This window comes from Sminthopsis crassicaudata, chromosome 2 (assembly GCF_048593235.1).
Source record: "Sminthopsis crassicaudata isolate SCR6 chromosome 2, ASM4859323v1, whole genome shotgun sequence".
Classification (NCBI taxonomy): domain Eukaryota; kingdom Metazoa; phylum Chordata; class Mammalia; order Dasyuromorphia; family Dasyuridae; genus Sminthopsis; species Sminthopsis crassicaudata.
The window spans coordinates 450,538,190-450,559,577 of NC_133618.1; the positions used below are offsets into that span (position 1 = coordinate 450,538,190).

General features: G+C 37.0%; 1 protein-coding gene across 1 annotated transcript in view; it reads right to left on the reverse strand.

Annotated features, from left to right (window-relative positions):
- Nucleotides 1–14,406: 14,406 nt before the first annotated feature.
- Nucleotides 14,407–21,388, reverse strand: part of BPIFB3 (BPI fold containing family B member 3) — a 32,402-nt gene continuing 25,420 nt past the window's right edge. Inside the window, exons 12-15 of the mRNA XM_074284816.1 lie at nucleotides 20,263–20,305; nucleotides 17,585–17,648; nucleotides 15,685–15,761; nucleotides 14,407–14,643 (exon numbers count right to left, since the gene is read on the reverse strand). Of these exons, the coding sequence (XP_074140917.1) occupies nucleotides 14,608–14,643; nucleotides 15,685–15,761; nucleotides 17,585–17,648; nucleotides 20,263–20,305 (220 nt within the window). The 3' untranslated portion in view covers nucleotides 14,407–14,607. The remainder of the gene's footprint in view (nucleotides 14,644–15,684; nucleotides 15,762–17,584; nucleotides 17,649–20,262; nucleotides 20,306–21,388) is intronic.

The following is a 21,388-nucleotide window of genomic DNA, read 5'->3' on the forward strand; positions in this document are numbered from 1 at the left end:
TAGGTGAAGAAGAAAAGGAAGGTAGTAGTATAAGGAAAAGGAAGGAAGTAATATAAGATAAAGCTGGAAAAGTAGGTTGGTACCAGAAGTAACTAGGAAGATCTCAGTTTAAATCCTGCCTTGGACATTTATTAGCGATAACCCCAGGCAAGTCATAACTATTTTTTCATCTATAAAATGAGGATAATAGTAATATCTACCTCCCAGAATTGTGAGGACCAAATGAAATAATATCTATAAATACTTTGCAAAGCTCAAAGCAATATTTGTATGCTTGCTATTATTATCAGATTGTAAAGACATTTGAATATACAGTAAAGGATTATGAATTTTACTCAATTAAAAAATAGGAACCTGTTAAAGTTTTTTGGTAGAAAGGGGTAGTGGATAGAGTACTAGACAAAGAGTCAGAAAGACTTGGGTTGAATTCTGCCTCAGACAAAGGAGCTATTATGGTGATATAAAGTTGAGCCTGTGCAGGATGCAGCAGAGGTGGGAGATGCACAGAGGATGCTTGTGCAGAATGCACTAGAGGTGGGAGACAATGACATCAGTTAGGATACTAATGCAATAATCATGGCATGAAGCATGAGAATCTCGGGGGTAACAATAAAAGAAAAGATAAGAGGTAAGGAAAGAAAATGACAAAGACCCTGCCAAGGAAAGATGTAGCTACAAGCCCTATGAGGAGGTTGTAGTAAACACAGCAGTCATATATAAGGCATCTGGTTTTAGATATTTGTAGACAAAGATCTCTATGGGCCCCTCTAACTCTGAAATGTTCACTAGATCAGAGTATAATAGACATATGTAGAAGGACCCTTAGAAATCATTTAGTCCAGTTCCTTCATTTTATAGATGTAGACATCAAAACCCAGAGAGAAGTGACTTACCCAAGATCATACACTTAATATGGATCAGAGATGGGAGTTCAACCCAAGTCCTCTGCCTCCAAATCCAAGCACTTGCCTTTTCACCAAGGTGTCTCTGTCAGTCTCCAAATTTGTGATCTCAGCACACTCAGAGACACAACTCAGCCTGCTAGGTTGGGCCAAGGCTAACCGGGGAGCCATCCCCAAGGAACCTGTCGCATCACTTTACCTGTCCAGGCACTGGGTAAAACAAGGTCTGGTTGCACTGCTTCTCCAGGTATTTTCCAGCCCAGGGAGGTCCTTCCCCTGGACCTCTGGATGTGGATATTTTGAAGCAAGACTTTCCTTTTTATATTATGTGGGCACTAGTAGGGAGGATAAAGAGAAATCTGGTAATTGAGAGAGGTCAGAATTAGGATTTCCTCAGCAGGAAAAGAAAAACAAAAACAAAAACAAAAAACCCAGAATCTCAAACCACAGTATTTTGTGGTTTGTGACTAAATCTGATGGAAATGATTAACCACAACCTTGCATTCTTCAAAGGATATCATATAGACCTGTATTTAATCAGCCCAAGTTGTTATCAGGCATTCCTGAGGATGAGGGATTGTTCCCTGAGACTAGTAGCTTGACCAGCCCAGGTCACTGGCTAATCCAGGCTCTTTCCTGTTCTACAAAGAGATGGAAGCCTCCCTTCCCAAATGAACCCACTGAGGACCATCACCATAGTTCTGTCTAGCTGTGGTTGAGGCTGGGAAAAACATAGTGAACGACCATAAAGGGGTGGGAGGCAGGACCCAGTAATGTCAAATACACTGATTTGTTGTCAAGAGAGCTGGGTTCAAATCCTAACATTTATTATCTCTATGACCCTGCACAAGTCACTTCTCTGAGGCTATTTTCCTTATCTAGAAAATAATAGGGGCAGCTAGGTGGCGCAGTGGATAGAGCACCAACCTTGAATTCAGGAGGACTCGAGTTCAAATCTGGTCTCAGACACTTAACACTTCCTAGCTGTGTGACCCTGGGCAAGTCACTTAACCCCAGCCTTAGGGGGGGGGGGGGAAGAAAGAAAGAAAATAGTAATAATGACATTTGTAATACCTTCTCCTACAAAGTAATTGTATAGAAAGCATTCTATAAACTTTAACATGTTATTGAAATGTGTTATTATTTTTAAGGAAAACACAATTTGAGTAGTGCTAGCCCTATATTAATTAGGTAAATAGACTATTTAACATTGCATATGTTCATATACTATGGGGAATGTGTGGGGCCCCCACCCATCCAAAAATGTCTTCTTTCTGATTGGCAAAATATCTGAAATGTATTCCTTTAGGCTAAGAAATGTGTCTTTTAATTCAATTAATTCAATGAAATAGTTATAATGTGCAAAATTCAACAAACTGCTAATAAACACTCACTATGTACTATTGGATTCAGCTCTGGGTTTTTATTTTTTATTTTTTTAATATGGAACTCTCTTCTTTTTTGTTTTGTTTTTGTTTTGTTTTTTAATTAAAGCTTTTTATTTTCAAAACATATATATGCATCGGTAATTTTTCAACATTAACCCTTGCAAAACCTTGTGTTCCAAATTTTCCCCTCCTTCCCCCCATCCCTTCCCATTGATGGCAGGTAGTTCAATACATGTTAAATATGTTAAAATATATGCTAAATTCAATAGATGTATAAATATTTATACAGTTATCTTCAGCCCTGGATTTTTATCAATGAAAAATGACAAAATCCCTACCCTCAAGAAGCCTACAACATAACCAAAGAGAAAATATAACATGAATAAAAATAGGTATACTATAAAGGAGACAGGGAGGGGGCACATAGGAGATCCAGAACAATATTCTATAAAAATAATCATACTAACATTTGTATATCATTTAATATATACCAAGCATTGAGCTATATATATACTTTGCAATTCAGCAACCCTGAGAGATAGGTGCTATCATTATCTCCCTTTTACATATAAGGAAAACTGATGTAGGCAGAAGTTAAGTGGCTTACCCAGGGTCACACAGGTAATAAGTATTTGAGTTATACTTTGCTGACAATAGGATCAATGCTCTATCCATGCCATTGGGTTGTCTCTAACTGTCTAGAGACATGAAAACTGAGATCAATGAGACTTTTGACTGATGGCAAAATACTCCATTACTCCTCTTGATAGAGAGGTGTTGGATTGCACCACAGGTATAGTATAAGGGATACATATTCAACTTATTGGTTTGTTTTGCTTAACTGTACTCCTTTGGTTAACTATAGTTCTCCTATGGGATGAGAGTAGTATTTGGAAAATGAGTGTCATTTTTAAAAGCATTTAGAACTTGAGTTCAAACCACACCTTAAATGATGCTAAGCCTCTGTCTGACTCAGTTTACTCAACTGAAAATGAGGATCATAATAGCACCTTCCTCACAAGGTTTTTATAAGATCAAATGTGATAAAATCTCAAAAGTACTTAACATAGTATCTAGCATATAGTAGGGTGTATAGGATAATCAGGAGGAGTAACACATGGAGTGTGAGGGCTTGCTCAACTCTTCTTAGGGTTGCTTATCTACCCCTCATGGCCATCTGATTCACCTACCTCTCAATTGTGGCTCCCAAAAGATGAAGCATGCACAGTAGTCACACCCCAGGAACCTTTCTTAACAGGCAGGCTAAAGCAGGTTGACAGTAATTGACAGGCTTCAAATCTGTCAATGATTTAGGGGAATGTATCCCAAACACATGAAGATTTCCCAGTGCAATGGTGAATAAGAACAATTTGTTGCAACAGCCACGAAAGTGGATAAAGCAGGTGTTGTGGAGTGCTTAGAGTTTGGTCAGACATTGAAGATACTAATATCTTCCACTGCAACCTGGACCATCACCAGTTACCTTGACTTTTGTCCTGCCACTGAACTTTGGTAACTTTGGAAGACTTTTGGTGACTGTGGCTTAGTTAAATCAAATCCAAGAGCAACTTAACACATTATCTGTGATATCAGTGGTCCTCTTCGAAAATAAAGGACAAATTAATAAATGGTCAAAGGATATGAACAGACAATTTTCAGATGAAGAAATTGAAACCATTTCTAGTAATATGAGAAGATGCTCTAAATCACTATTGATCAGAAAAATGCAAATTAAGACAACTCTAAGATACCACTACAAACCTCTCAGATTGGCTAAGGTGACAGAAATAGATAATGATGAATGTTGGAGGGGATGTGGGAAAACTGGGATACTGATGCATTGCTGGTGGAGTTGTGAAAGAATCCAGCCATTCTGGAGAGCAATCTGGAATTATGCCCAAAAAGTTATCAAACTGTGCATACCCTTTGTTCCACCAGTATTACTACTGGACTTATATCCAAAAGAGACCCTAAAGGAGGGAAAGGGACCCACATGTGCAAAAATGTTTGTGGCAGCCCTTTTTGTAGTGGCAAAAACTGAAAACTGAGTGGATGCCCATCAATTGGAGAATAACTGAATAAATTGTGGTATTTGAATGTTATGGAATATTATTGTTCTAGAAGGATGATTTCAGAGAGAACTGGAGAAACTTATATGAATTGAAGCTAAGTGATGTGAGCAGAACCAGGATTTAATTGTACATGGCAATGGCAAGATTATACAGTGATCAATTTTGATGGATGTGAGTCATTTCAACAATGAGATGATTTAGGCCAGTTCAAATGATCTTGTGATGAATAAAGCCATCCTATACCCAGAGAGAAGACTATGGGAACTGAGTATCAATCACAACATGGCATTTTCACTTCTTTTGTTGTTTGCTTGAATTTTATTCTTTCTCAATTTTTTTTCCTTTTTGATCTGATCCTTCTTGTACAAGATAATTGTATAAATATGTATGCCTATATTGGATTTACATATACAGTTTACCATGTTTAACATATATTGGATTACTTGCCATCTAGGAGAGGGGGTGGAAGGAAGAGGGAAAATTGGAAGGGTCAGTGGTAAAAAAAAAAAAATTATCCTTGCATATGTTTTGAAAATAAAAGGCTTCAATAAAAAAGAAAAGAAAAAAAGAAAATGAAGAATAACAACAGCACATAGTAGATGCTTAATAAATTTTTATCCTCATTTTTCCCCTTTATTGCAAATGTGGAGATCTATAGATATAGATTATCATACTCACTGTCAGGTATGTTTGACATGTTGGCTATATTTAAGTAAAGTGCTTTTCTCCTTTTTAAAATTTTTTTGTTATTAGGGTTGGCTTGCTAATTGGGTCTAGGAAATTGATATGTTCATAAATGAAGTCAATAAAAAATTAAATTGGAACAATAAAACTAAGATAAAAACTGTTTAATTACCTCACAAAACTGGATGAGGGAGAAATTGCTTCTACCTAGGGGAATCAGGAAAAGCTTAATGGAGGAGTCTGTACTTAATCTGGACCTTGAAAGAAAAGAAGGACTTTTGCCATAGTTATGAGGAGGGAGTGCATTCCAGACACAGGGGCAGCTTACATAAATAATACATGGAACCAGTTAAAGGCCTGTGAGAATGTGAAAAGGCAGGAGAAGTAAAGACAAGATTAGTCTACTTCAGTTAGAAAACAGAAAGAGTGAAAGGAAATGGCATGAAATAAATTTGGGAATGTAAATTAGAGCCAGATTACAGAGGGCTATAAATTCCTGGTTTAAAAGTTTGCAATTTATCCTACTGCAAAGAGAGATGAAGATAAATAATGTATAGTCTCGTCCTCAGTCTCTGAGTCCTATAGTCTCTGAGCTTGTGGGTGGGATAAGGTAGAAACACTACTAAGTAAATTACAACATAGCTAAACGCCAGAGGAGAGGTACAAATATAATTCTACGGGAAGGATTAAAGTAGACTTCCTAGAAGAGGTTGTATTTAAAGAGTGTAGTATTTCAACAGGTGGAGATAAGGATTTGGAATAGTAAAGTACAGGAATAGAAAACAGAATGAGCAGAAACAAGGAGACCAGAAAGGAAGGGATGTGTTTGGAGAATAATGAATGGATGGATTTGAATAAATGATAGCTGTTGTTCTGTCATTTCAATCATGTCAAATTCTTCATGACCCTATTTGGGACTTTCTTGGCAAAGGTATTAGAGTAGTTTGTCATTTTCTTCTCCAGATCATTTTACAGCTGGGGAAAATGAAGCAAGCAGAGTTAAGTGATTTGCCAAGGATCATACAATTGAGTTAGTGCCCAAACCTCAGAGAAGACTCAGTCTTCCTGACTCTAGTCCTGGCACTTTATCCATGGCATCACCTAGTTGCCCCCCACACACACAGAAAGCAATTAAGAAATAAGGCTGGATAGGATAAAGTTAGAATGTGGAGAACTTTTTGAAAGCTTCTTTGGTACTATTGAAAGTTTTGAAGAATGGCGGGTGAATTGATCAGAACTATGAATTAAGAAAATTAAACTGGCAGCAACAATCAGATTGTAGAGAAGAGAGAATGGAGGCATGAAAGCCAGCTGAAAGGCTATGGAAATATCCTAAGCAAGAAGTAAAAGGAAGGAAAAAAAGGAAGGGAAAGGAACAAGGGAGGAAAGAAGGAAAGAAAAAAAGGGAAGAGAATAAGGGAAGAAAGGAGGGAAAAAAGAAGAGAGGAAGAGAGGAAGGAAGAGTAGAAAAAGAAAAGGAGGGAATGAAGGGAAAGAAGAAGGGAAAGAGGGAAGAAGGGAGGGAGGAAAGAATCAAAGAAGTTGCATTGCTGCCTGGTCCTCGGTGGCCAGATTCTACTCACAGAAGCTGTTGTTTGTCCTTCATTCTCTAAGACAACCATGATATCAGAGAAGTAATGCCATGTAATTCAAGTGAATTGGATTTCAGGAAAGGAGAGCTATGCAAGGCCATCAGCATCATTTTCTCTTCCAGAACTATCTAGATCCAGGAGGCACATAAATATCTATATAAAGGAGATTGTCCTGGATGCAGTGGGAAATCTTTAAAAAAAAAAAAAAAAAAAAAAAAGGTAGTCAAACTCTGAAGAAATGTAAGGGATGGTATTGATCCCAGAGAACTAATAAGGAAACATAGCATCTTCCTCTCAGTAAAGAGGTGAGGACTACACGTGTGGGATGCAGTATACACTATCAGCACTTATCTCGCATTTGTAAATACATGTCTTTGAATTTTTTTAAAAAAGATATGAAGGAGAAACTCTGTAAATTAAAAAACAACAATAATTTTTTTTCAAAAGAACAGTGCTAGTCAAAAAAAAAATCTTTAACTGTAAAAATGATTGTTAGAAGAAACCTTAGAAAGCACCTAATTCAAACCTTTTTAATTTACAGATAACAAGTGAGGCTCAGAGAGAAGTAATGTGCTTAGAATCACTTAGCAAATCAAGGGCTAAAATTATTCCCTACCCTTGATCCCCTTTTCTCTCCTCATCCAAGGCCACATTTACTTGCTAAACTGCATCCTAAGTCTCTCTCCCACTTTTGACAATCGTGTCATAGAAAAGCCTAGCCATTTAATTTTTTGTTGTTGCTCTGAACTTAAAAAATACCAAATAAAATGGGCATTTTCATATACACAATAAAATAGGGAAAAGAGGGGAATTGTAAATGAAACTGTGAATCTCTACTAAATGCAGTTTTCTTTTCTTTCTTTTTAGTATATAACAAATTCAGTTAAAATATATGGCAAAAGGTCCCAGGTCAAAACTTTCAAAGCCATCCTGCTTGTTAGAGATTCCTTCTAGCCTTTTTTCTGTTCTCTTTGGTCTAAGCATTGTTCTTGATTGGTTCTTTCTCTCTGGCCACACCTATCCCCTTTGGGAGTCCAGAACTTCTTCCTGGATTGTTTAATCCCTTACCCTAATATAACCTCTGAAAGCCCAGGACTCTTAATTGTAGATTTCAGATTCCCCAGACACACTCTTTCACTTAATAGTATTTTTTAATTAATAAGTATAATTTTAAACATTCAATATTTTTGGCATTTTTTTTCTTCTTTCCTCATATATCTCTCCCCTCCCTAAGACAGGAAGCAAGCTTATATTGGTTATAGATGCACATTCATTTTAAGCATATTTCCAAATTATTCATGTTTATGAAAGAAAAATCAAAGCACAAGGGGAAAACCATCAGAAAGAAAAAAAGTGAAAATAATGTTTTGATCCACATTCAGTAGCCATAGATGTTTCTCTAGGTATGGATGGCATTTTCCAATACAAATCTATTGAAATTATCTTAGATTGATGTATTGCTGAGAAGATTCTATCATAGTTGATCACACAATCTTGCCATTACTGTATGCAATGTTCTTCAGTTCTCACTTCACTCAGCATCAATTCATGTAAGTCATTCCAGGCTTTTCTGAAATTAGCCTGATCATCATTTCTTATAAAACAATAACATTCCATTACATTTATATGCTATACCTTATTCAACCATTCCCCAACTAATGGGCACCCAATTTCCAATTCCTTACCACCACAAAAAGAGCTGCTACAAACATTTTCGCATATATGGGTCCGTTTCCCTCTTTTATATCTTTGGGATACAATTCCAGTAGTGGTATTGCTGGATCAAAAGATATGCATCATTTTGTAATTTCATAACTCTAACAAGAATGCATAAGTATCCCAGTTTTCCCACATCCCCTCCAACAGTTATCATTATCATACATAATTTCTTTAAGAAAGTCAGGAAATGCTCAACATGACAAGCTTCAAGGAATGTTCCCTCCCCCCCAAAAATTGATTATATTACAATAAAAGAAACAATTTGTCACCAGTATGAGTAACTTTCTTTTTTGTAACTTTCAATTTTATTAATGTGGTTTTTTATATTACATATATTTATAAATTACCCCCACTTTGTAAGAGATCTTTTGCAATGGGGTAAAACAGTTAAATAACATTAATAATTCAATGATCTCATCTAAAAGTGCTTGCAATATATCACATCCCTATCACCCAGCCACCACCTCTTTATTTTGAAATAAGCAGGAATCTATTTTGTCTCTCTGCCACCCCTTGGGAGAAAAAAACAACAAAAGAAAAAATGAATTTCTCATCACAGCTATATGGCCAAGCCAAAAGCATTTGTTGGCTATTTGTATACAATAGGTAGGTCACAAATAGATAGAAAAAAAGGAAAAATGGAAACAAAAAAAATTAGATGGAAAGATATCCAACCTAATGAATACTTATTAAGTGTCTACTATGGGCCTAAAACTGTGTATCTGTGTGTATATAGATACATGCATATATATATGTAGATATATATATATGTATGCATGTGTCCATACATGCATATACATATGTGTGTAAATATATGTATATACCATTACACATCCTAAATCCTTTGGCATCGTCATTATTACATACATTGTATTTATTGTCATCAGTCCTTTAGATTCATGGTAATTGTACTGATCATAACTCTTACAGATTTCTAAACAGTTTGTTTTCACATGGCTTAGGGAGTCATTTTCAAATCAATTTTTATAACACTGATTTCTCAAAAATCAAAATCAATACTAAACTGTAAGAAAGAATACAAATGAGAAAAGAATACTGCATACTCTTATTTAGATTTATTCAAATAAACTAGTAGCATCCAAACATGGTAAATAGATAAAAGAAGAGGCATCACCACAGATTATCACCCTTTTCAAAGGAGTTATAACTTTTGTAAAGCAACTATCAGAATGAAGAGACCAAAAGAGCCAAGAAATTCTACTCTCAATAGTAAACAGTCGGTTTCCTGACAAGTGGAAAAAATATGCCAACTATACCACCAAAGCCAAGATACCAAGATCAGTTTAAAATATAAATCATTAAAATGTGATAAAATGTTATAGAAGAAGATAGTGGAGGATTTAGAACAATATTGCTTTGTAAAATGAAAAATGGTGGAAGGAAAAATAGGTTTACATGCTGAGTGAAACGAGCAGAACCAGAAGATCATTATACACTTCAACAATGATACTGTACGAGGATGTATGCTGATGGAAGTGGATTTCTTCAACATAGAGAAGAGCTAATCCAATTCCAATTGATTAATGATGGAAAGAACCAGCTACATCCAGAAAAGGAACAATGGGAAATGAATGTAAACTGTTATTTTTACCTTCTGAATCCAATTCTTCCTGTGCAACAAAAAAAATTCGGTTCTACACACATATATTGTATCTAAATTATACTGTAATATATTTAACATATATAAGACTGCTTGCCATCTGGGGGAGGGGTTTGGGGGAGGAAGGGAAAAAATCTGAATAGAAGTAAGTGCAAGGGATAATGTTGTAAAAAATTACCCATGCATATGTACTGTCAAAAAATGTTATAATTATAAAATAAAATAAAAATAAATAAAAAAAAAAATAGGTTTACATAAAGTGTGATGATAAAATCAATTAAGCATTTCACTTCAAGACCATTTTAAAGATGCAACTAAGAGGAAAAGATGCAGCCAAAATAACAGAAAAAGATCTGTCAAGAGTAATATAACTATTCTTTTCAGATAATGAAAGGAGTCATCAATTTGCTCCAATATCAGGATATCTTATGTATTACATGAGTAAAAGAAATGGCAATAAAGAAGAGAAATACATAAAGCATCAATTCCATATCAAAATATACTTAGATAAAGGCCATGATGGAGGTAAAAAAATTTTATAAGACTGACTATGAAATATGACTTTCCCTTAGCAAGAGAAGTAATGGACTAGAGGTACAGAATTAGATATGTTTTCAGGTATTCCCAATGTATTTATTTGTTCTGTTTAACTACAGTTACATGCAAAAGAGAAGATTCTATTGGGGAAAGTGGGAATGAGCAGTAACAATATATGAAACAATATATAAACTGAGACAATATGTAAAATACAATGTATAAAATAAATATATAAATATATAAAAGTGATGATGTGGAAAAAAGAAAAGAACATCAATAAAATGTTTAATAATATAATAAATGATAATGAAGTTTTTAATTATGTTCCTTATTATGATGATTATTTTTGTTTGTTTGTTTTTGTAAAGTAATTGGAGTTAAGTGACTAGCACACAGCTGGTGTGTGCTGAGGCCAAATTTGAACACCCCCTCCTCCTAACTCTATATCTGGTGCTCAATCCACAGCTAGCTGACCCTGTAATGATTATTCTTCTAAGGTAAATGGATATATTAATGGTGATAACTATAATATTATAATAATGGTGGTGATGATGCTCTTACTGGTTATTATTATTGATGAGAGTATTTTCAGAAGATTTAGATAAAGCATCCCTGACTCATACCACTACTTTATCCACTAGGCCACCTAGCCACCTCTAAAACTAGAAAGTATCTTTTAGAGGATCTAGTCTAACACTCGCATTTCACAAATGAAGAAACTGAGACTCAGACAGGTCAAAATTATAGGGCTGATGAGTGAAAAAAATCGAGACAAGAGAAAATTATCTGGAATCATACAGCATCAGACTCAGATCTTCTAACTACAGGATAAGTGCTCTCTAAAGGAGTCCATCCTAACTAGATAACCCAAATGAGGCAAATTAACATCAAGTAAAATCAACATACAAGCAGTACAAACAAGTACATAAGAAATCACCCCATACTAATTCATCAATTTAGCCCCAACCATTAAAAAATAATAATAATTACCATAAGCAATATTTACACAGAGCTTACTCTATGTTAGGCATTGTTTTAAGAGCTTTACGATTATTATCTTATTTGAATCCTCTTAAGAACCCTAGGAAATTCTACCACTATTCTCATTTTACAGTGGAAAATAAAATGGGACAGAGTTAAATGACTTTTCAAGAGTCACATAGCTTATAAGCATCTGAGGCTTGATTTGAACTCCAACCTTCCTGACTTTAGACCTGGCACAGTATCCTTCTATTAACTATCCATTCTCATATTTATTTTGTCTCTCTGAATACTAGTCGGCCTAGTATATTATCTAAGGAAACTCTAAAATTCTAATTCCTAATTAGAAATATTTCTCCCCCCCCCTCCAAATCCATGGGTCTTTCTCCAGAGTGATATAAAATTAACCACTACAGTAGGCAACAGGAAAGTACACCAGGTAAGGACTTAGAACCTCAGATCAGTCAATGGCACATCACCAGATGACCTTGAAATCATTTCCCTTCCCTGAAACTCAGTCAAATGTATAACCCCTGTCTATCCCTTCTTTTAGGGATGAGAGAAGATCAAACAGATATTATAACACACTGTGTGCTGTGGTGATGATGGTGGTGGTGATCTCCTTGCAGCCATCTTGGTTAGTGGCAATCAGGGATAGAAACTCTAAGATAGTAATACAAACAGTATTATCACCATATTATGGAGGAGAGAACTAAAGCTCAAAAAAGTAAAATCATTTGCCTAGTTTCCTAAAATAGGTATTATTTATTAAGAGCTATGACTATTATCTCCTCCTTTTGTCCCTTGAAAATGTCTCCTGCCCATATCCTCTTTGAAGAAGATCTATCAAAATTGATGCACCAGAGGGATCATAAATCTCCAAGGTCTTATCCAGCTCTCAAATTCTACCATTCTTTTTAAAGGCACCAAGGTGGCACCATCTAGTAGGTATTTCTCTGTCCTCTTACATAAAAGTGAGCCCTACAGACTGCCAAAGTGAGAATCAACTCAGATTCCATCGCAGTACACATCATTGAAACTCCTGGGCCTTCTGGTGGCCTTTGATAAGAATAAGCTTGAGTTTGGAGTTACTTCCTCCAGGCTTCTGCCTAAGACGACTTTCCTGAAGATTAGCTTGGATAAAGGCGCCAGCTCACTCCAAGGGCAGGCTCAATCAAGCCATTTAGGCTGCTAGAGATAGCAATCTGCAATCTCCAGTTTGGGTGACTCAGAGTCAGAACAGCCCTTTTGTCCAAGCAATTCTTGCCAAATCAAATCTGGTTTTCAGTCTTTGAGAACCACCAAGACTGCCTTACAACAGAAGTGACTGCAGAGTTCCTGCATGAATCCTCTCATCTCTTCAGCATCATTTTTGCCTCTGGAGAGAATTTTAGGCTATTATTGTCTTCATCAGCATCATTAGGTGGTATGGTATGGGGAAGAGAGAACCAGATTTAGTGGCAGGGAAAGTAACTTAAGTCCAAACTCTACCATTGACTCCTTGTGTAATTCTGGGCAAGTTAAAAAGTGACACAAGATTTGGAGCTGGGAGAGACTTTAGAAGCTGTTGAGCCCAACAGATGAAGAAGCTGAAGCCAGGAAAGTTTAAGTGACTTGGCTAAAGTCACATAGCTTAGGAAGAGTCAGAAACAAAATTTACTATTTAAAATATATGTAGCTTGGTTTTTATATGTTTATTTGCATGTTATTCATCTCTTAGATTGTAAGCTCCTTGAGGGCAGAAACTGTTTTTTGCTTCCTTTTGAGAATAACAAACTTGCATTTCTAATAAAGGGCTGACACTGATCTACCATTTAAAGAGCTGCCAAGAGTTTTACACAATTTCCTTTAAGACTCATGAGAAGGCCATGAAGCAGATTCTTGTTATTCTCAGTCATGTGATCCTTTCTGCTGCTAAAAGCATCTTCTGATTTCTCCTCTTGGAGGGTGTGAAGGGACCTCCCCAAGATGGTGACAGTAAAACATAACCTCTAGCAGGCCCCTCCAATCTGGAAAGGATCTGAGTATAGTTCTACTGGCCCACACCTTCAATTACATCAGGGAGACTCATCACTACTCGCACCTTGGATGCACAATGATGATTTTATTTTGTGAGGGTTTTTTGCTTTTTGTTTTGTTTTGTCTTGTCTTATTTTTTGACACAGCTTCTCATAAAGATTGTCTACTAGGACATGGAGGACTTGTATCAACAGGTAACTGTGTCCATACTAATGAAATTAAACTTTAAATTGTGAAAGACTGAAGTATGACTACCCAGAAGATCTCAGTTACATTACAAGAGATCTCTGGTCTCCATGGTGAATACTTCTCTTTAAGAAAAGTAAGGCTATTGCCCTGTCCCCCAACACACACACACACACACACACACACACACACACACACACACACACACACACACTCACACACACACACAACTGCCCAAAGTAAATAAGAATGACTTGGCTGAGATACTGGAGTGATTTGTCATTTCCTTTTCCATCTCATTTCCTCACATAAGGAAACTGAGGTAAACAGAATTAAGTGACTAGCCCAGTATCTGAAGACAGATTTGAACCCAGGGAGATGAGTCTTCATAATTCCAAGCCCAGTGTTCTATCCACTGTACCACCTAGCTGCCCCAAGCTAATGTTATTTTCCATCAGGAACTGACCATATCATCTGAGGCCAGTAAAGAAACCTGGATATTTTTGTCTCACCCTCCAAATCCTGTTGCTGGTTTACCAGGAAGGGAAGAAAAGAACCAAGAGAATTGGGTATGACCAGAGAGAAAAAATCAGCCAGAGAATGCAGAAATAGTAGAATCCTTTATTGAAATAAGAGCATTTACAGGGGTAAACCCTGAATACTCTCCCAGTTTGGACCCCATGTCCTAAAAGACTTTCCTGGGGAAGAACTTGTGTGAGTTGTCCTGGGCACCATTCTCAAGAGGTCATAGAAAACCACAAAGGGTCAGTCCAGTACCCATGGGTTGATTTTTTTTATCTACTCTAAGACCCACAAGGGAATCAGAATAAGAGGAAACCAGAAAGGCTCAAGGGTCTCGCCCATATCTTCAGAAAGTGCCATAGCCCTGGGGATTCCTCCATCAGCTCAGCCTCGTGAAGCCACAGTCAGCAAGACAGCATTCTGGAAGAACCAATTAAATACGGATCCATTACCTCCTCCCAGACACATTTCCAACAAACCCTCAGCAGACTATAACCTCAATGATAATAGGTACTATGACTTAGTCATTTCCAGGATCACTACTCTGGGCCCAATATTCCCTCTTACAAAAGAGACACTTGGGAAATGTTTGTTAAGTGATCCTAGTTACTTAGTTCAGTAATATTTATTGATTCCCTTTTTGCTTTGCCTTTCTTAGGTTCCCCTCACTGTACATAGCACAGGGCCAGGGGCACAGGAGGTGCTCAGAGGAGATGGATCTTTTGAGAGACTTGGGTTTTAGGTCCCAGCTCTATTACTTAGCAGCTACATAACCCAAATATTGCAATTATTATTATATATTGTTTGTTGCTTATCATCATTATTATTTAGAGCTGGGGAAAAGTTTTAAAGAGAATCTAATCCAACTTCCTCATTTATAGGTCAGGATATTAAGTAAATTGCCTGAAGTCATAAGATTATAGAAATATCAGAGCCAAGACTCTAAGCCAAAGCCTCTGATGTCAAGGCCAATTTTCTTTCCTATGCAAAAACTACAAGAGTAATGACCCAAAAAATGTTCTATTTCTGTAATTTTTGAAGTGCCTTCCCTTTCCTACCCCCATCTATAAAATGAGGACAATAATCCTTGTTTGTTCTGCCCACTTCAGAACACCACTCTTATGAAGATCAAAATAGAAAATGAAAGATAACTACTTTGTGTTCAAAAGAAAAAGCTAATAATAAAAGCTAGAATCTATATTGTGTAAGGTTTATAAAGCACTTTATATATGTGAACTGATTTGATCCTCCCGACAACCATAGGATAGGTATAATTATGCCCATTTTTCAGATACAGAAACCGAGGCAGAGAGATTGAGTAACTTGACTATAATACCACATCTAGTAAGGATCTGTTCTGGTTCCAAGTCCTGTGATCTAAATTGCCTCAAGGAGTGAATTATGAAATATTGCCCTCTACTATAAAATGAAAAGCCCATCCAGATGAAAGGCCTTACTTACTTCAATGATCTGCAGAGCAGCATTTGCATAGTTGACATTGAGGATCTTAGGCAGAGGGATGCCTACTTCCAATTCCACTGTTATTAAGAATTAGGAAATGAGACATTAGCTGAGATGTGAAGCAAGTTAACTGCTAAATCTAATTGTCAGAGACATGAACTAGGAGACAAATTCTTCTCCCAGCTCTCCACTGATTCATTGAATAACTTCAAGCCAATAGATTTCCATCTGTAGACCTGAGTTTTCTTTCCTGTACAATGGGGAGAAATCACACCACCCACCTTATTTCACTAGGAGATTAGTTGAGGTGATTGTTTGTAAGATGATTTCAACTCAGAGCTACAGAGCAATGTAAGTAAGAGTTGTCATTAATACGATTCTGTGCCTAACTGGTCCAGTGGGTTAGAACTCTGCACAAAGATCATGTGTTTGATCCCCATAGTGATAACCACTTAGTTTTGCTCTATCCAAAAGACACAATGTGGATGACAGTCTTGCACTGATATGCAATGAGTGTGGCTTACTCAACGCTCATCCCTCTGTTGAAGATATGACTCAGAGATCATGCCATCCTAATGAGTCAGTGCCATTTTAAGGGGAATCTCTATTTTCTGTAGGAAAATACACTTCAGTAAATCAGCCATTAAGTAAAAGGAGCTGTGTGAAAACTGGGGTCAAGTTAAAACTCTGATAATATTGGACCTGATTATGAGCACATAGACTCAGAAAGGAATATGTACCACCACCCCCAAAGCTGGGATCAGCTACCAATAATTATCAACCCAGGCTATATATTTATGGTATAAATAAATGTAAAGGCAATGTTTAAAATAAAATATCCAAAGTTCCCCTTTTCAGGAGACTCTGAGGCCAGACACATAGGATAGAATTAGTGGACAGACCAAAACTATGCTGGTTAAGAATAGGAAGCAGGAACCGAGGCCCTGATCCAGCACTCAAATTTGTGATCAAAGCCCACAGTAATATTGAATCTGTTTTTCACTCATTCTGTTATGTGTAACTCTTCATCACCCCAAATAGGGCTTTCTTGGTAGATACTGAAATGGTTTTCAATTTCCTTTTCCAGCAGATTAAAGCAAACAGAAAGAAGTTAAATTACTTAACATAGCTAGTGGGTGTTTGAGGCCAAATTCAAACTCAGGTTTTCCTGACTTTGAGATTAGCACTCTATCCATTGACCCACCCTTATTTCCCTTACATGTGATTTCTGTGCTTTCCACTGGGTCTTGTTTATGAAATTAAAAAGATAGCCATTCTAACTTACTCATTAACCCCATCCATAAAGTTCTAATTCCTAACTTTATGTTTTGCACTGAATGTTCAGCATTCCTAGAATGTACTAGCTTTTCAAATCTGCCTCAGCAATCCCTTATTGCCTTAAGACTCAACTCAAGCTCTTTTCTACATAATGACTTTCCTGAATCTCCTCTCTCTCCACAAACTATCTTGCATTTATCGTGCATATTTTCATATATAATTATACAGATATAATTTTTTACTTCACTTTCACTTTTGTATCTTACATCTATCACAATTCCTGGCAGACAACAATTAATAAAGGTGTGTTGATTGACCAATTTCCAAAAAGTAAATCCTGCCTGTTTGAGAAGACAGAGTTGGGAATCTCAGGAGAGATCTCATTGGTTTTATTCATCTATGGATTGTAGGCCAAGTATTGAATTGGTTGCAATTACTTAAGAAACTGCTATAGAGATCAATCCCAGACATTAGTCATTAATGCATATAAATTAAAAGGTATCTGCTATATGACCAGTGGTGGAGAAACCATGGATAGACCCTTAACTAGCAGCACCAAGCTAAAGGAAGGGATGGGAATACAGAGCTGGAAATAAAAATGACAATTTCAGATGTTCCATACCATTGAGTTTTGGCAAGTAGGCTGCCCGCACGACATCACTGAGCCATTCCTCTATAGGTGAAACCTGAAATGGAATACATAAAGGGGTTGGCAGGTATGGCTAAAGTCCAGTTGTCTCCTTTCCTCCACTAATGTGTGACCTATAGTGTGCATTTGAAGCTCAGTAGATTTGCCTCTAGTCCTGCCAGGAGCTGAAACAGGAGAGAAAGATCCTTCTGCCTTCTGCCTTCAGACAGCCATATGAGCTATTTAAGGAGAGCTTCTAACAGTACATATATAGCATGTTTGACCTTGTGTGAGAACCTGGATTCCAGTCTCAGCTCTGAGGCTTCCTAGACAAACAACATCTATCAGTATACTGCCCATGTACACACGATTCCCCTTCTTTAAATCTTGGATTCCTCTTCTATAAAATGAGAGCAACTGAAACTGAAACTACCAAACCCACAGGGTTATTGTGGGGGGAAAAGGCTTTATCAACCTTTCATATGACCTACAAACTATTAATGCTTCAAGGTCACCTCTTCATTATTCAACTCACTTTCATGTCCAGTTCTAACTGGAACACTTTTATATTATATTTTCCTTAAAATCTTTCCCTTTTCTAAACTTTTCTAATATTGAAGAACCATCATTCTTCCAATCACCCATTATTTCAGAGTCATCCTCAACTCTTCCCTCTTACTCACCCCACAATATCCAATCAGTTGCCAAATCTTGTTTCTTTCTCCACAATATTTTTCTTATATATCCCCTTCTCTCCACTCATACAACCACCATTAATTGGACTATTGAAACAGCCTTTTTATTATTTTTTAAATTAACAAGTATTTTTTTTCTCTACCTTCTACTTCAACCATCCAATGAAAAAGGAAGAATATATGTGGATGTGTATACCCACAAACACACACACACACACACACACACACACACACAGAGAGAGAGAGAAACACACACACCTTCTGACTAAGTTCCTAGCATCAAATTCCTTTGGGTTCCAATCCATCCTCCACAGCTACAAAGATGGTTTTCCTAACATTAAGATCTATGTCTTTTCTATCTACTTAATAAACTCAAGTTTCCTTATTATCTCTAAGATGAATTTTAGATTCCTCTTGCATTTAGAGCTCTTCACCACCTGCCTCCTCCCTAATTTTTCAATCTTCTTCACGTTACTTCCCTCCACAAACTCGACAATTTATACTGACGTACTTGCTAGTTTTCAATACCTATTGGTTCTTTTCCTGCCTTTATACCAAGGGTTCCCCATGCCTAATACACGATCCCTCCTCCTCTCCACTTCTTTTAGGATTCATTGATTTCTTGGAGTCTCAGTTAAAGTGATACTTTTTTGCAGAAGGCCTTTGTTGGTTATTCTCCCCACCCCCTAACTACTAAGCTGTTCTCCTTTAAAATTACATTGTATCTACTTTCTATATAGCTTCTATTTATCGACATAGTCACATCTTGTCTCACTGATTAGAATGTAAAGTCCTTGAGGACAGATACTGTTTTTGCTTTTTTTTTTTTTACATCTCCAGTATTTATCACATAGCAAGCATTTAATGTTTGTCATATGAATGAAAGAAACAGGTTCAAAAGGTAGTATATGTCCTCCATTAACTATTGGTTCTCAATGCACCTGTCATCCAAAACCTGACAATTCCTTTAAAAATCACCAGAGATTGGAGCAGCTTGGTGGTACAGTGGATAGAGCACCAGCTCTGAAGTCAGGAGGACCTGAGTCCAAATCTGCCCTCAGAGATTCAATACTTCCTAGCTGTGTGACCCTTGGCAAGTCACTTAACCCCAATTGCCTCAGGAAAAAAAAAACCACCAGAAATTTATCATCATCATTGATCTAGATGCTTTTATCTAAAGCTTTCTAGAACCTGTTCATTCTTTCACCCCGAACTTCCTAGGGACAACTAGTTCCTCATTTGATAAAGTTAAATAACTTTATATTGGTTCTAAAATTTCCTTTTTCAGGTTTCCAAGGATCACCAAATTCTGGCACTCAAGAATCCTAGTTAATCTCTACACCAAACAGTTGTGTTCTATCCAGAGCTAAAATGGTACATCAGTCTGCTACTGTAGAAAAGACATGTAATTAAGAGTTGTGAATGCTAGATTTGAGTTGCACATTAGCCATTAGCTCAGTCTCCATACCTTCCTGCATCTTCTTTAAAAATGGATGTTAGCAGACATGCCTTATTGTGAGGATCATTTGAGAGAATGGATGGGATTGTGGAGAGTCATTCATTGGCCCACACTGGGCTCCAAAATTATCCCAGGAACTTCAAGTCACAGTATGCATGAGCAGTAAATTGGAAAGGGAAAAAGATATGCATCAAAGGGTAGAAGATGGAGAGGGGATAGGAGGAGAAGAAAGTTTACCATGTATAACTTTAAAACACAGCATCAACTGGGGTGCAGCTGCCTTCTTGAATCTGCTGTACATCTGACTGCCTTCCCTATAGCATCTCAGACTCTCAAAGTGATTGTACTCTGATTCTCTGAACCCCAGGGACATGTTCTTTCTAGGATTGGGGTTAATGAAAACAGTAGGGACTGTGTGGCTAAGCCCATTTTTCCACATAAGCAATCTATGGTGTTCTGGATTGGATCCAGGAGTAACCCACTCCCTTTCAACCCCAAGGCCTTCCCCAAAAACTTACATCAAAGTTAGAAGAATAGGAAGAAACCAATTTGGTAGTGAGTCTGCAGAGATAAAGAGAAATATTGACAGGTTATGGATTGTGTGTCTAGGTCTCCCAAAGAGAAAACAGGGGAGAGCTTACAAAGCAGAATGTAAGTCCTGGAGCTTCCTCCAAACCCATACATTTCTCTAAAATTTTATTCCTATAATTAGAGATCATGTTGTCCAAACCTTTCATTTTGTAGCTAAAAAAAAGTTCTGACCCAGAGAAGAAAGAAAAAAAATATTTATTAAGTTTCTACAATGTTCCAGGCACCATGCTAGTTAATCTTTCTATAAATATCTCCTCATCTGATGCTCACAACAGCCCTGAGATGTGGATCTTCTTATTATCTCCATCTTACAGATGGGAAATTTGTGGCAGACAGAGATGAAATGACTTGCCTATGCAGGGTTACACAGCTAATTAGTAAATGTTTGAAACCAGATTTGAACTCAGGATATGGATTGTCTTTCTTTTTATTAACTAGATTTATTAACTGGATGCCTAACATTTAGCATAGTCCCTTGCTAAATTAAGTGCCACAATAGGCACTTAATAAATGGCCATTGGACTGAACTAGGTCTTCCTGACTCCAGGCTCAACAGAAAGTAATTTACCTGATGTTACATGGCTAGGAAATGATAAGGCAAGAATTGAAGCCAAGTTTCTTGATTCCAAATCCACCATTATTTCCATTATACAAAGCTGACCTCCATATCCCAAGGAAACAAGTAAGGGCCAGAAGAAAGAAAAGACAGGGGAGGGCAGCCCTAGACACTAATCACAATGGCTAGTTTGGATAGCTGGCTTTTGTGGGGCCCAGAGAGAGACAAATCCTTTTGGTTCTGAGAACAAAGAGAAAAAAAGAAAAGGAATGGGAAAAGGGAATTGTAGATAGTTCTGATATATATGAAGAGGCTGTGGTTTGAGGAGAATTCTTTTAGAATATCTTCTATGTCCCTGTCCCTGGAAGAGATTATTCTGCTTTTAATTCACTGTGGCCTCTGGGCCACTAGCTTCTCCCCTGTAAAATGAAGAGAATATACTATGAGAGTTCAACTCTGTGTGTGTGTCTGTGTGTGTGTGTGCATATATATATATA